The sequence below is a fragment of the Megascapheus bottae genome, chromosome 5, assembly GCF_031878675.1.
Source record: "Megascapheus bottae isolate mThoBot1 chromosome 5, mThoBot2.hap1, whole genome shotgun sequence".
Taxonomy (NCBI): Eukaryota; Metazoa; Chordata; class Mammalia; order Rodentia; family Geomyidae; genus Megascapheus; species Megascapheus bottae.
In genome coordinates, this window is record NC_143513.1 from 42,123,576 (window position 1) to 42,140,389 (window position 16,814).

General features: G+C 41.8%; 1 protein-coding gene and 1 long non-coding RNA gene across 3 annotated transcripts in view; one reads left to right on the plus strand and one right to left on the minus strand.

Moving 5' to 3' along the window:
* Nucleotides 1-464: 464 nt before the first annotated feature.
* On the minus strand, nucleotides 465-15,531 carry LOC150063289 (uncharacterized). 2 transcript variants are annotated; one of them, XR_016535525.1, is made up of 4 exons: nucleotides 15,438-15,531; nucleotides 10,771-10,933; nucleotides 8,643-8,816; nucleotides 465-997 (listed from the first exon to the last, which is right to left on the minus strand). It is a non-coding gene; the product is annotated as an uncharacterized LOC150063289 (long non-coding RNA). The 2 variants fall into 2 exon arrangements; XR_016535526.1 differs by lacking the exon at nucleotides 465-997 and adding an exon at nucleotides 8,163-8,267.
* The window catches only part of Slc26a4 (solute carrier family 26 member 4), a 46,075-nt gene continuing 44,714 nt past the window's right edge, over nucleotides 15,454-16,814 (plus strand). The window contains exon 1 of the mRNA XM_090332988.1: nucleotides 15,454-15,637. Within this exon, the coding sequence (XP_090189114.1) occupies nucleotides 15,474-15,637 (164 nt within the window). The 5' untranslated portion in view covers nucleotides 15,454-15,473. The remainder of the gene's footprint in view (nucleotides 15,638-16,814) is intronic.

The window sequence follows — 16,814 nt, forward strand, 5'->3', positions numbered from 1 at the left end:
TAGTAAAATCATAATGTTTTTAATCACAGCTTTTTTTGTTTTGTTTTGTTTTTAAGAACTGAGCATGCCTGTAATGCCTGTACATACTCAGCACTCATAAGCAAAAGGATCCCAAATTGGAGGCCAGCCTGGGCTATATATAGCAACGTCTTGAGCTGTGGCTCAAATTGTATAGCACTTGCCTTGAGAAAGCCCAAGGACAGGGCCCAGGCCCTGAATTCAAGCCCCAAAAAAGAAAAAGAAAAGACGAGGGAGTGGAGGAGGAAGAAGAGACAAGGTACATCCTTTGCTATATGTTATAGCAGTGTCCTGTAGAGTTTAAGATGACACTCAAAGGTACAAAGCCCAATGTGCTTCATACCAATAAATGTTTATTCAGATTAAACTCATTTCAATCTAGTGTTTTTTTCTATTTTAATCTTTTTTTAATTTTTATTGTAATTAATAGAAGGGTTACATTATATTCACCAGATATAGTGTCTGATTCTTCTAATGATACTTTGCCTATCTTTTAGCATGTGTCCTGTTGATGATCACATACAGTTTGACCAGATTTTTTTTTTTTAGCATAGTAATAAGTCCCTGTACTAGACACCAGAAAGTACCCTAGGAAGGACTTTTACCTAAAGAAAGCAGAATTACTGAAGGATGGCTAATTGAACACACATTTACTTTTAAATTGCACTGGTGCTGCACTGCAGTAAAGGGATATTTGAAGGCGTAATGGATAAAGAGAATATGCAAAAAATAACACCAACTTTCTCAAATTACAAAGCAGCTCAACAAATAGTGCTGCTGAAAAATGGAATGATCTTAGAGAAAACCAACAAGTATGCCCATTTAAATCACCAAAAAAAGCTCAAGCACTGGGCAGGCTGGTTGGTGAAAGCTTTTAGAGAAATAGTGCTCCTGGGTGCCGGCTCGTCTTCCTCCAAACTTCTCTGTCCAGCTCTAGCAGAAGATAGATTCTTCTCTTTGAAGAGTATAAAGCAAAGATCTGTTGTAATAAACAGAAAATAGGAGAGGTAAGTAAATTATGCATATGTACTAATCCGGAGCAATATTCTCCTCTAAGCAAAAGAGCAGATGTTTTCTGGCTGAGAATCTATGGGGATCATGAGGAAAGGCCTAAAGATACATGGATGTTGACATCAGGAGTTCCCAAAATAAAAGAGCCCCAGGCAGCTTACTCTACTGGAAATCTCACCAGGAACAAGCCTCGCCCAGTCATTCAGAGATTCCAGACAGCTCTTAAGCACTTCTAAATAGCAGGAATCAAGGAGGAAGAAATTTGAAAAAAGTCTAAACATTTTTTAATGTAAAAATAGAAAATGTACAGGAAGAAAACCTTCCATGTCTTCACAGGCTATGGGGTCTTATTTCAAACATTCATAAAGTCACCACTGCTAGGGTAGAGAAAAATGACCAATTTTATCTTGGCTAATCTGCTATCAATTGTTCTTTTGCTGTTGATTCTAAATATTTCTAAGGACTTCTTATATACTGACCATTATGAGAGTAACAGACAACTAAGTACTTAACCTCCTGTTATAACTGCTTTGTTTAAGTACTGTGGCAATACTTGTGTTATCCCTAATTTGCAGACAAGGGAAGAAGAGGTGGAGAGACTGTTTCTTAAATTCCTTATGGAATAACTAAAAAGAAGATCAAACCCAGAACCCCTACTCTATCATAGATCGATAACCATACCACTGGTCAGCAAGGAGCACTATGAAGGAAACACAAAACTAAAGGAGAGAGAAAATAATTTACTTTGTTGAACATTTTGTTATGCTTTAGGAAGCTGATTTGATGTTATAATGAATGATTACTCATTCTACTTGTGAGAGGGGATAAATCCTGTCAAGGGGCATAACCCTCAAATAACATTTCTCCTGGGCATTTACACAAAATACGGAACCGGCAAATCTAAAATGTGATGTCAAATCGGAGATAGAAATCAGAGTAAGATCTCCAAGGAAAGAGACTCAGTTCCAATAAGACATTAGAAAGATTTCCTGGAGGAAGAGGAGCTGCAATCTCAGAGGATTTGGATAAAGAGAGGAGGGCTGAACAAACAACATTCATTGTTGATCCGGGGCTGTGCTTAATTTACCTTCAGTTGTAAACATTTCATTGTGGCACAAGATATAAGCTTTAGGGTTAACATAAACATTTCTAGAGTCACTTCTTTTTTTAGAAGAATCTCAAAGGAGGGACAAATAGAAATTCCAAAGTAGGATAAATATGTGAAGACTGAAACAAGGGTGAATGAAAGAGTAGACTATAGAGCTGGGATCTGACTAAAGTAGTCAAGTACCTACTAAGCAAACATGAGGTTCTGAGTTCAAATTCCAGTATGGTGTAGAGAAGGAGGGAGAAAAGAAGCAGAATATGGGAAGGGAAAAAAGAAGGAGGAGGTTCTGTTAAAGTTAGAATACAGGGTTGTGCAATGAAGATAAACATGATTGGGCCAGGAGTTTGGCCTCGTGATAGAGTGCTTGCCTAGCATGCACGAGGACCCAGGTTCAATTCCTCGGTGCCACATACATAGAAAAAAGCCAGAAATGGTGGTGTGGCTCAAATTGTAGAGATCTAGCCTTGAGAAAGCCCAAGGGCAGTGCCCAGGCCCTGAATTCAAGACCCAGGACTGGCAAAAAAAGATAAACATGATTTATGAGAAGGGGAAATTCTCCAGATATTTATTTAGAACTGTGTCTTGGGATCAAAGATTTCATGGCCTATACTAAACTGTTTGCTGTTAGAGAAGCTTTCAAACATTCAGTGCTACCATTTGGTGTTTTTTGTTTTGTAAAATTTCAGAAGTGAGAAGAGAGATTTGCCCAGTCAAGACTTACATTGACATCTTGATTAGTGACATGTCTCAATCAAAATGTATTTCTACTGCTTAGTCCCTGGAATAAAGCCAAGAGTGACATTACTCAAGTATGGGCTCTATCTCTTTAACAATAATTGCCTTCCCATCTTGTGACATCTTCCATGGACTCTGAAATGAAAAATCAATTATAATCCCTTTGGGTGAGAGAAACTAAATTAGAAAGAAAATGATTAGAAACAGAAGGCAGCTTGCCGCTCGTACTGCCAGATTTGTTCAACATGTGATTCCAAAGCTGTGAAGAAGTTTTGCTGGCTGTGCTCCCAGTTATCAACCTTTAGCTTACTTAAAAGCCAAAATCTGTGACTCAAAAGAGCGTGCTAGCAAGAAATTTTTGACAGATAAAATTAGCTATTCCTGGCAACAGCAAATAACATATACATACTTGTGTACCTTTTTCTGGAATGAAGCTCAAAATATACCAAGATCTAACTTAAACAGCTCCCAAAGGCTCTCAAACTCAGTTATAATAGGTAATATCAAATGGTTACAGAGTGCCAGATATCGCATTTAATTCTCACATCAGCATTATGAAATAGGAACTATTCTTAATGAGTCCAGACGAAGCTAAATAACTTCCCCAATGTCATGTAAGTAAAAATTGATAGGAATGAAACTCAGTCTAATCTTACACCACTCAATGAAGTCCTTACCTAAAGTAGTTTGTAGCCTAGTATTGGATTCAGGAAAGAGTCATCTTCTATGCAGTAACTTTTATGCACTATAAAATGTGTAGTGCCTTACCTTAATTCTAAGAAAGCCACCATCAACAGACTAGGTAATGCAAGGTGGAGATAGAGAAAGGGGAAGAGGCTCCAGGCAAGAAAGAAACAGGTAATCAAATTCAGAGATAAAAGAACTTAGTATCAGCCATCCATAGAAAGGGCAAATGGCATTACAGAGCCATTTTGAAAGGTTTAAAACAAAGGATAAATCTGATAATATTCACATCTCTTTTGTTTGTGTTTCTTGATGTAGGCCAGATTCTTGACTCCAGAGTCAAGCCTTCTCCTCAGCCTCCCAAGTGCTAGGACTAGAGGCATTTGCATTCTATAATTTTTTGACCACTTGTGAGTAGAGCAGGAAGAGAGGCAAACAGGTCTGTTAGGAGATTATTGCCTTGTGTAATCCTGGCCTGAGCCCAGGCAGTAGCAAAGGAAATCCAGAGCTAAGGATCTAGATTCAGAAACAAACGAGTAGACACAGTGGTAGAATGCACAAGGCGCCTACATCCAGAATTGCTTATACTTGCTTATTATATATAGTAGATATTATTTCATTTTATAAGATTAACTTGTAGACAAACAGAACTGTTGAATAAGGTCTCTTCATTGGCATGATGCTATATTTAGCTTAATAAAGATACAGATGATTACATATAGGAACATGGTGATGGGTTTGTGTGTGTGTGTGTGTGTGTGTGTGTGTGTGTGTGTGTGTGTGTTGTTTTGCCAGTCCATGGTGATGGGTGTGTGTGTGTGTGTGTGTGTTGTTTTGCCAGTCCTGGGGCTGGAACTCAGGGCCCAGGCACTGTCCCTGAGCTTCTTTTGCTTAAGGCTAGCTCTCTACCACTTGAGCCACAGCACCATTTCTGGCTTTTTCTGTTTATGTGGTACTGAGGAATTGAATCCAGGGCTTCATGCATGCTAGGCAAGCACTCTACCACTAAGCCACATTCCCATTCCTGGGTGGTATTATATAGATAGATAGATAGATAGATAGATAGATAGATAGATAGATAGATAGATAGATAGATATAGCTAATGTATACACATTTCTTTGTTTTCTCAGTTGAAATGGCTTAGAGAAGCAACATCCTAGGAACACTGTGTATATCTCTCAGCCAAAACTTGGTTTCTAATTATATTCATCACACAAGGAATCAAAGTTCCTTGGGAAAATGACTGGTTGTAGAACTTGTGCAGGAAATATACAAAGTAAGTCTAGGATATTATGCAGTGCCAGAAAGCAAGGAAATGCCCCATAAACAAAAAACAAAAAATCTACCCTACTTTTTGGTAGAACTATGTCAAAGTTATATCAGAGTCAAGGAAAAGAGTGCCTACTTGCCAAACTGCAACAATCAGTTAAAGACAAAGAAAGGAAGGGTGGGAGGGAGCGAGGGATGAGGAGAGAGAGGGGGCAGGAAAAGGAAGGACTGAAAGAAGAAAGAAGGGAGGGAGGGAGGAAAAGAGAGGAAAGCACTAGTCAGGCACCTACTACTTGGCACTTAGAGATCAGCATGATGCAAATTTGAGGCTAGCCTGGGCAAACGATATTAAGACCCCATCTCAATCAAAAAGCTGGATGTATTAACACACTTCTCTTCCCACCTACTCCAAAGGCCATACATATGAGGACTGCTGTCCACACTGTCTGAGGCAAGACATGAGACCCTATTTGTAAAATAACTAAAGCAAGAAGGGCTGAGGACATGCATGGCTTAATCGATAGCATGCCTGCCAAAGAAGCACAAATCTCAGCACTTTCAGAAAAACTATTATTGGGCTAGAATGTAAATTATAAAGTAAATATTAATGATTCTATAAGGAAATTAATAAATGCTTAAATAGAGAGACAAGGCAAATCTTCAACATGAAAAAAGAAAAACACGTAATGTATGTAGATAATCTGTTCACAAATATGTGGACTATAACTCCCCACACTGAGCACCAGCTACATAGAATAACTTTCTTTCCTTTGTACAACTACTTAAGGATAAGAATTTTTTAAAAAGAAAAAAATAACTTCCTTCCACGGAGTACAGAATGAAAAGGGAGCTGGGCAGGTGAGAGTCACAGTGGAGGATCACCTAATTACCATGACCTAGACCAGGTCAAGTGCAGCAATGCAAGGTTCACTGTGTTCCCTTGATAAGAGGTGAGGAGAATGACACTTCACCTCTGTGATCTTCAACCTACAAAACCATAACATCAGTCTAATCATGAGAAATATCAGATTCTGAGAGAGTTGCAGCCTACATTTCTCAAAATCATCAGTGTCATCAAAAACAAGAGAAGCTTGAGAAGCTGGGACAGCTAAGAGATGTCTAAGGAGCACAACGACTGCATTGCATGTGTTGTCCAGAGTGGGTCATATGTGGGACACAGCCCCTTAAGTAGAAACTAAAGGAATCTAAATAAACTATGGACTTTAGTTAATAATGAATGAATACTAGGGTTTTAGCTGTGATGAATGTACCATGGAAATCTGTCATAGGTGGGGAAACTATATAGGATTTATAAAAATGCTGATCTTCTAGATCTATCAATCTCAAGTTGAATTTTTAATGAATATTTTAAAGTCTTGTAACCATCACACACTCATTTCCTATGAATCTTCCCAAGAATCCTCTATACTTATTTATATGAATATGTTGTCTAGCCCTTTCTTCTCTCCACCTTTCTCTCCACTCTGCTCTTGCCCAAGAGGCTGAATTATGGGCAGGAGCACTAGGCTCCTTCACCCTCCCATTTCTTCAGGAAAGGATGGGCAGGGGGGAATCAGGGGAGGAGGCAGCCCCATAGGAAGCCAGAGGTGGGAAGGGGAGACACTGGATATTCCTTCCCCTGTTTTATTAGTGAATGTGGAATTAGCCATGGTTCCTTTGTTGTTGTGTTTTGTTTTGTTTTGCCAGTCCCAGAGGTGGAACTCAGGGTCTAAGCACTGTCCTTGGTCTTTCTCAAGGCTAGAACGCTACCACTTGAGTCACAGCACCACTTGTGGCTTTTTCTATGTATGTGGTACTAAGGAATAGAACCTGAGTCTTCCTGCATGCTAGGCAAGTATTCCTCCACTAGGCTAAATTCCTGATCCCATGGTTCCTTTTCTCCACCATAGGCCCCAACTCTGCTGGGCCACCCTCCCTTATGACACTTGGGTGCTGACAGCATCTTGCTGGTCCTAACATCTCAGGCTAGTAATGCTGACAGCTCTGCTCACAGTTAGCATCCTGTGACAACTCCCTTTAGTGGCCCTGAAGTGCTTTATCTTGACTTGTTCTTTGTTTTTGTTTGTTTGTTTTTTGTCAGTCATGGGGCTTGAACTCTGGGCCTGGGTGCTATCCCTGACCTCTTCAGCTCAAGGCTACTGTTCTACCACTTGAGTCACAGTACCACTTTCTTTGTTTCATTTTTATCCTGCCAAACATTTTTGTAAACAAACTTCTCATTAACTATTGGTGTCTCACTTTTTTCTAGCTTGGAAACTGGTTAATGTAATATGCAAACATATATTCCCCTAGTTTATACAAATGTGAGTGTACATACATATTCTATGCATCTTGCCTTTTTTTATTCCAATAATTTGAATTGCACATCTATATGCAATGTGTAAACTTTATTAGTATTCCATTATCTGTGAATATCAGGTATTTAATTGGTGTATAAAGGCTGACACCAGTAGTTCTCACCTATTGTCCTAGCTAGGAGGCTGAGATCTGAGGATCATTGTTTGAAGCCAGCCAGGAAGGAAAGTCCATGAGATTCATATCCAGTTTAATCAACTAAAAAAGCTAGAAGTGGATATTTGGCTCAAGTGGTAGAATACCAGCTTTGAGCCAGGTAATTTAGTGCAAAGCCCTATGTTTAAACTAAATACCAGCACATAAATAAATACATACATAAGTAAATACATATTTATTTTTTTAAAAGATGAGATTCAAAAGCTGAAGGAGGAATGGGGAGTAACGCTGGAACTTGGATGAAATGATGGTGTTAGCAGGTGTCGCTAACACCCTAATTCTGCAATAGTTAAGAAAGTGAGCTATACAGTCAAATGACTTGAGTTCATAAGGAGTCCTGCCAAACTGTGTGGCGTTAAGCAGATTACTAAGCCTTTCTGGCTGTATTTCCTCAAATGTAAAATGTGCATAGCAGTGTCTACCTCAAGATAATATCTATGCTCAAAAGCAGTTTAATTTTCAAGTCAACTTTCAGGTCAGGCCTCATTGGGCAAGATGGTACATCATGGAAAGCCATGCCATGCCCCTCCTCTGTGTGGGCCTCTCCCTACTCCCACTCTTGAGCTTCCTGACTGCTCAGCCTCAGCTCTTCCTTCCTGCCTTTGCGTTGCTCACAGCATCCTCTGGCCCTTCAGGCATTTATTCATAGGCTTTCTCTCTGTTGAAACTTGAGGATCTTTTTATATGAAGAACTAGATAGTGGATTCAAGGATTGGGTTGCTACTCATTTATAATTCAATAGAAGATGTATGAATGAATTTTAAAAACCATTCTTTATTTTAAAAAAAGTGGTTGTCAGCCAGGAAAAGAAAGATACAGTGACTAAAATAATACATCGTTGTTTTTCCATGAAAGGTAATTGGTGTAGCTGGCTAGATGGATTTCTTCTCAGATCTGCATAAATGACCTCTACCAAGGAGAAAAAGATTAGTACATGTTAGATGCCATCATTGTCAAAAGAATAATGCTATTAACTATGCAATAATTGGAAATCACTGGACACAGTTTAAATTTTATATGTTTCTTTCCCCTTATTTGTAGCATGTATATGTATATGCCAGCTGGGCAGTGGTGATTCACACTTGAATAATTTCAGTTACTCAGGGGCTGAGATCTAGAAGATCCAGATTAGAAGCCAGCCTTGGGTCAAAAAGTCTATGACATATTGTCTCCAAAATAATTGCCACAGATACATTAAGGACTTCCTGATTGCTCTCTCCAGGTTTGGTGTTATGTGGAACTCAATCATACTGTCGCCTTTAGTTACGCTTACCAAGCCCTTACCTGATTCAGATCTTTTGCCTTTTCTCTTTCCCTTCCAGGAAGCCTAGTCCTTGTCATCCTTTAGATGTCTCTTCATATAACATCACCTCAGATGCTGCCAGGCCTTGGTGGCTCACACCTATAATCCTAGCTTCTCAGGAGGCTGAGCTCTGAAGATCACCTTTGGAAGCAAACCTGGGCAGGAAAGTCTATGAGACTCTTATCTTCAGTTAACTACCAGATAATGGGAAGTAGAACTGTAGCTCAAAGTGGTGGATTGCTAGCTTTGAGTAAAAGGTCAGTGCCCAGGCTCTGAGTTCATGACCAACCAAAAATAAATAAATAAATAAAATAAAAACAAATGCCCTTCTCTAGAGAGCAGTCCCTCTCTCTGTATACTGTGCATTGTCCACTGAAAATTCTGTAAGACGTTTCACTTCTCTCCTAGTTCCTTATCATAATAAAATATTACACATTTTTAAAGTAGCTAAATGTCATTGCTTCCCTTCTAGAGTGTAAGTTTTTGATGACAAGAGTTTCATCAAACTTGTTCACTGCTGTCTCTTCACTGGTTAAAATCTTGTCTGATATAAGTAGTGGTCTTAATAATATCTTGTCTGATATAAGTAGTGGTATTCATTGAGTGAAGGAATCAATGAAGAATGAATGGATGAAATACTTAAACATCATTCACACACAACATAGTGTTTACTTCCAACCATTTTCATTCATTTTTTCTTCTTCTACTGTCAAACCATATAGTTTGCGGGATAAGGTCATGAACTCTGGGCCCAGGCACTGTCCCTGAGCTCTTCAGCTCAAAGCTACCTCCCTACCCCTTTAGCCACAGCACCCAGATGAAGCTTTAAAAGCCAAACATATTTTGCTAGTAAGAAACACAAAAGGATCTTCAAAGTATTCTTTGCTAAATAAATTATGCCATTATTTCATGGTAGTAGGGGACCAGTTTACTTAACACATGTCAAATTTAGACTCATAGTAAGAAAAACAAGATCTGTGTGACCTAAGAAAGTCATTGAATTTTATTGGCACAGAAAACTTTTTAATTGGATGGACTACCACATTGGCTTTACAAAGAAAAGTATTTTAACAGATGATTTCTTTTTCACCTTTTAGAATGAGTTCTGTTTGAAACCAGGCATGGTGGTATGTGCTGTAGTCCCAACTACCTGAAAGGAAAGAGGATTGCTGAGGAGAAAAGTTGAGATAAAGTTTATGGTCTTTCCATGTATTGAGAAAGTTAATAAGCATTGGAAAATAAAGGCTCAGGATTAGAGTTGAATTTTCCTGGGGAAGAATGTACTCTTCCCTGGTCATTATTTTGTTTTGTTTTTCAGAGTTTCTATTGATTATCAAAGCCAACCTGAAATGTTATTAGTGCCTCCATTTAAATGCAGATATCTGCTGGCCCCAAACACTACTTTCTAACAAATGATTCAATTCAATTTCACATTAACAAACAATAAATAATCTGCAGACAAATCAAAGATAGAAAATTACAAAATTCTGAAGCTAGATTTCTTTAAAAAATATTAAAGGGTAAACAAATGCAGCAGTGGCACTTACTAGACTTATGTTGAAAATGAACTATACAACTTGTGAGTGATGATGGGAGGGGAAAACTGGGAGAGTGTGAGAAAAGGGGTAACACTGTCCAAAAAAGAATGGCACGCTTAGAATTTGTAGAAATTTAAGCCAGATGCTGGTGGCTCAAACCTGTAGCTACTCAGGAGGCTGAGATCTGATGATTGTGGTTCAAAGCCAGCCCAGGCACAGAAGTCCCTGAGACTCTTCTCTCCAATTAACCACCAGAAAACCAGAAGTGACACTGTGGTTCAAGGGGTAGAGCGCCCAGAATTCAAGCTCCAAAAAAAAAGAATTTATAGAAATTTATATAAATGTAAGCTTAAAATATATCTAAATATACTCATATCTAAAATATGAGTATTTTATTAGGACACCTTTGACTATAAAACCCACCATTACTTTATGAATCACAAAGAAAGAAATATTTCCAGCTGGACTATTGTGCATCATCGATTATAAAACAAATCATTATGAAATGTAGAGTTTAAATATATATATATATATATATAGGTGGTACTAAGATTTGAACTCAATGCCTTACCATTGCTCGATTGACATTAAAGCCACACATCCAGTCCTGCTTTTTGCTGGTTACTTTGGAGATGGAATTTGGTGAACCATTCTGTCCAGTCTGGCTTCAATCTGTGATCCTCCAGATCTCAGCCTTTTGAGTAGTTGGGAGTACAGATGGAAATCATTGGTGCCTGATTGAAGAATAAAAAAAGGTCATTTAAATAAGCATTAAGTGCTAAATAAGTATGGCAAAGTGACAGTATTACTGTCTGACATTTACTTTGAAGTAAGATATCTCTTTGGAAAAGAGTCCTGGATGTGATTAAATTCTGATAAATAAGAACCACCCACCTCTATGGGAACAGGTGAAGCTAAGTGAGTAATGTGAGCTGTTTAATATAACAAGTAAATTGGGTGGGGAGAGCAAGCTGTTATCACCTCCTACTCACCTCTGATTTTAAAAGACAGCCAAATTCAGAGACACTTCTATCTCTGAGAAAAATAGTTTGATAGAGAATTCTGTAATGCAGATGCTATTCGGTCCATGTGCATTTATTTATGTATGTATTTATTTTTGCCAGTCCTGGGACTTGATCTCAGGGCCTGAACATTATCTCTGAGCTTTTTGCTCTAGGTTAGCACTCTACCACTTGAGTCACCGAGCCACTTTCAGCTTTTTCTGAGTTTATTGAAGATAAGAGTCTCACAGGCTTTCCTGCTCAGGCTTCCCTCAAACCACAATCCTCAGATCTCAGCCTCCTGAGTAGCTAGGATTGCAGTTGTGAACCATTGGCGCTCAATTGAGCATTTATTTTCTGATACAGAAAAAGCATTTAATAAGGAAAAACTCAGCAGCACCTTTATTCGGATACATGCAGGAGAGATTACAATGTGATTATCTAACCAAACTATTATGCATAGATATGTATTTCAGAGAACTCTGTTCTTTCTCTACAGGAAGTTACACTTCTTCTTTTACTCTTTCTTTCTTTTCCTTTCTTCTCTCTTTCTTTCTTCTTTCTTCCTTCCTTCCTTTCTTCCTTCCTTCTTTCCTTCCTTGAACTCAGTGACTGGGCATGCCCTTGAGCTTTTGTTAAAGGCTACCACTCTACTTCTTGAGCTAAAGTTCTATTTCTGGCTCTTTTTCAATATAAATTATTGGACATAAGTCCAATATAATTTATTTAATAATTTTATATAAGTCAATATAATTTATTGGACATTCCTGCCTGGGCTACTTTGAACCATAATCCTCAGATCTCAGCCTCCTGAGTAGTTAAGAGTTACAGGTGAGCACCAGCTCTCTGGCTGGACGTCACATCTTTGACTCATGGTGTTATTCAGTGTTCTGTTGCCTTAGCTGTCTGTGTGCCACCACTGCCCCACCTCTTAATTGTTGGAATCTCTCTTAGTATCACACCACTGCCAAGTTCCTACCCAAAGTGATTCACAAGGCTAGCCAAACCATGCTAGAAGTATACTCAAGAGCTGAAATTCATCTTAGAATGGGTTGTATTGCCTCAGAATTATTAAAGAGTGTGAGTCACTATGCAGCTATGCATTTTAGTTGATATTCTGGAATCTGAGACAATGTTGGCCAAGACTGAGAAAAGTTCACATGCACATACCTGCAAAAATATCCATGAAGTGACATTTTAAAAAATAAATGTGCAGGGAGGGTGAAGGGGAGGGTAATGGGGACCAAGACATGTGAAAGGGTATCAATGTATGTGAATTAATGCACCTTCTATCTGGCAAATATCATGTATCCCTTTTATTAATTACAATAAAAAATAAAAGACAAAAAAGTGCATCCATTTTATCCAAAAAGTGTTTTTCACTAGCATGCATTAATACCATAAGGCAGTTTCATTATGATCCTTCCATATATGTATATAGTGCACTTTGAACAAATTCATTCTTTCCATTCTCTTTTGTGTGTGAGTGTGTGGGGGGGGGGGCAGTCCTGGAGCTTGAACTCAGGACCAAGGCTCTGACCCTTGAGCTTTCTTGCTCAAGGTGAGTACGCTACCACCTGAGCCACACAGCTCCACTTCTGTACTATATGCTCTTAATAGCCTTACTTGAAGAAAAAGTACTAGGCCAATATTTAATGTAATTTTAGTCAAAAATATGTTTAGGCCATAGATATATCTTTTTAGAAAACAGGATTGAAGATAATCATGGTTTGAGGGAGATATGTTGCTTGCCATCAATAAATTCTTGTTGAGTGAAGGAAATGAGAATTGTTTGTAAATGAAATTATTATGCCATGATAGACAATGAAAGGTTCTGAAGAATGAATCAGGTAAGGTGCTAGGAAAATCTCCAAAGAGACTGGATTCATTCTGACAGAGCAACAAGGAGTGTCCATGGAAGAAATAGTATTTCATGGCCCTTAAAAGTATGTAAATAATCTATACAACCAACAATTGGTCATGGACTTGACATATAACCAACCACAATATGCAGCTTATAAGGTAAGCACATACCCGTGCATATGCACATATATACAGAAAGATGCATATGTTTAGTACAATATAATTTATTAATAAATGTTCATGTATAGTCACACAAAAACTTTAGTGGAATGAAGAGAACTCCTTTGTACAATGTTTAGTGGCAGCCTTGACTTCTGTCCACTAGATCTCAGGAACATCAATGTGGTTTGACAACAACAAAAAAATGTCAGTCAGATAACCTACACAAGACTCTCTTCTCCACAAGTGGACAAGACTCTCTTCTCCGCAAGTGGATAAGAATTCTAACTTATCTTTCCTTCCCAACACACACACACACACACACACCGGAGAGTCTGCTGTTCTTAAATTCATGAGTTCAAGTACTACTCTCATCTCAGCTTTCCAAGTAGCGCAAACTAGACATGTGCCACTATGCTTGGCTGGTTCTTGACCTCTTTGGGTCAAGTAAGCCTTTAAAAATCTGTTGAGAGATGTTGACTCATTCATTCCTCAGAAAAACACACATGCTTGCATCATTTTGACTAGGGGATTTACACTAGAGAGCTCCTGAAAGGAGTTTTGCTTCCGGGAATTTCTGGATCTTTGTCATGGTCTGTATTTTCCAAGTGAGTAATTGAAGATTGATGCGCAAAAGGGCTACAGTGTGGATTCTCTTTACGCTGGTTTATGAACAATACTGAGAGGTTGGGGATTCGAATGACAGAGTGTTTGCCTAGCAGTCATGAGGTCCTGAGTCCAATCCTTAGGACTGAAAAACAGCTGCCACAACAACTAAAACCACACAGGCATTGGTAACCCGATGAGAATGTTCTAGCTTACTGAACCCTTCGTCCTGCCCTGGTCGTCACCACGGTGTGAGTTTTTAGCAAAGGGCAATCCAAAAGAAATCAACTCTCTCCCTGATGAGTTCTATCTACTCCTGCTTCATCCCCTTTCCTTGTCCAGATGAAGCAGAAGACAGAAAACACCAGGGTCAGGTAAGAGAGGGGCCACCTGGTCACCTGTGGAAAAGAACACACCCGGGCACAAAATGCACAGAATGGCCATCTAAAACCTATGCATCCACCACCATCCAGCCCTGGCTGCGTGCTCCCTGAGACCTTGTAGAAATCCAAGGTCATCTTATCACATACTGCAGACACTCACTGTGGCTCTCTCTTCTCCTGCAGGAGCCCGGCTTCCAGACACACACACACACACTAAGCTTAGTGCCCACCTGGCTTCTCCCAAGCAAGGCAGAGCTGCAGTCCTAAGCCGAACCCCACAGGTGCTGGCGGGGCCCTGACCTCCCAGCTCCACTTAGCAGTTGCGGGGAGGGGCTGGGGAACGCTGAGTAAGATTCAAGTGGCCCCTGGCTGGGTAACTAGACGGTAAACTTCCCAGCCCTCCGGGTCAGGAAAGGGAAAGAATGAGGGAAGATGGCATTTCTTTCCAGGTAAGGATCGGTGGGGAAAGACCGCAGTGGCCACGTCCTTCCTGGGGACTAAGGTGTCTCTGTTGCTCCATAAATAAAACGCCTCAGTGCCCGGTGCGGCGCTATAAAGGCCGCGGGATCGCGGGCCCTGGGCATTCGGAGCGCGGCACGCGGCGAGCTCAGCAGGTGAGCCCCGGTGCACCCGCCGCCCGCGCCCCCGAGGGCTGGGACGCGCCTGGGGTGGTGGTGGGGGGCGTAACCCCGCTTCTCCCCGGGAGGCCGAGGAGGAGGGGGAGGGGGTGCGGAGGGGGAGGAGGCGAGGAGACAGGACGCGGGCCAGCTTCTCCACCCGTCCCCCGGGTCCCTCCGCAGTCGCTGTCTCCCCACCCCGGGGGCACGTCTCGGGGGTCCCGAGTCCCACCCCAGGACCACGACACCTCGCTGGGGTCCACGACGAGGAGGGGGCCCCTTCCCCCCCCCCTCCCCTGAGCTCTCTCCCAGGCCCCGGACCCAGCCCTGTTTCGGGGGAAGTTTCAGGACGCGGACAGCGCCCCGACTGCCCCGGGCGGCGCTTCCCGAACCCCCCACGCGAGGCTCGCACCCTCGAAAGCGGGGGAGTCCTGTGCAGCGGGCGCTGGCCACGGGACCCGAAAGTCCTCGGGTGTCACCCACCCCCACCCCGAAGGCTGGCGCGCGCGGACCCGGGGCGGCTGCAACAGGTGGCTCCGGGAGGCGGCTCCCAAGGCGGCCGGCGTGGGGTCCCCGCTCTTCCCAGCCCATGCTCTCCCCGGCTCTCACCTCCTCTCTGCCGGTGGTCCTGGGGGTTGGTAGGTCATGGCGGCTCCGGGCAGCGGGTCGGAGCCTCCGCAGCGCCCCGACTTCAGCTGCGGCTACGGGGTGTCCCGGCCGATCTACTGCGAACTCGCCCTGCAGCAAGAGCTGGAGCGGCGCCTGCGGGAGCGCAGGACGCTGCGGGATCGCCTGGCCTCGGGCTGCAGGTAGGGCGCGCGGCGGGCGCGCAGCGGGCGGGGAGACCCGGGCCCCGTCTCCCCGGGGCCAAGTGCAGGTGCGGATGCGGGATGCGGGGTGCGGGTGGCGGGGCCGGGGGCCAGGCCGCTGCTTCCCCGGAGGCTCTGATCACCGCTATCAGATCAGTGCATGGCCCTTGGCCATCCAGGAGTGGCTCCGACAGTCTCCTGCCCTGGCGGCTGTGAGCTCTTGGTCTGGGGGAACTTACCTTTGCGGAGAGAGTGGATTCCTGAAGAGTCACCCCATTCCCAGCTCATTCCTTTCTTGGTGAAAATTGGAGTCCAAGGGACCCTTTTTCCTTCTTGGAAAGGCCAGGGTAAGGAAAAGGGGTGAGAAAGGAGCTGTTTCAAAAGAGCCCATGGGTACTCACAGGGCCTGGACGGGAGTCTTGTAGGTCATAGCAAAAGTAAATACTTCTCATGACCTCGAGACCCAGGATGAGAGCTAGAGACAAGAGGAGAGGCGGTTTGTAGGGTTCACCCAGGGGACCCCTGGGGAAGATCAGCATGTCTTTAAACACAAATGTACCACCAGAATGGAGATGTCCACGAATTGCCAGATTTCCTTAAAAACAAACAAAAAACGTTTCTTATCGAACACCAAAAATACAAACACAGACGCGACAGTATAATATTCCTCCAACTATGATCAACTCAACATTCTTTCATCTACTGTCACCCTCTTGTCCCGTGGGTATTCTTTTGAAGCAAGTCCCGGGTAGATCTTCTGCCTGTCGTAGTTGGTATAGTGTAGTTACAGATCGTGTAGTGTTGTACAGTCAAGTTAGTGGAATATAGAAGAGCATGTTTTAGATAGGGTAGACCCTTGGTATCCATGAAGGGTTGGTTCCAGGACCACAAGTACCAAAAGGCAAGAATGCTCAAGGTCAAGTCCTTACAGAAAATGGCTTAGTAGCTGCTTATAACCTATGAACATATTCTTTCATAAATCAAATCATCTCCAGATTGCTAATTTAGCTCCTATGTGAATAAATGCAATACATTATTGTTTAGAAAAGAATCATGAGAAAAAAATCTGTACATGTTAAGTACAAACACAACGTTTATTTTCTGGTAATTTTTGCTCTGTAGTGGGTTAAATCCACAGATACAGAGCCTGTGGATAAGGAGAACCCACCACAAATGT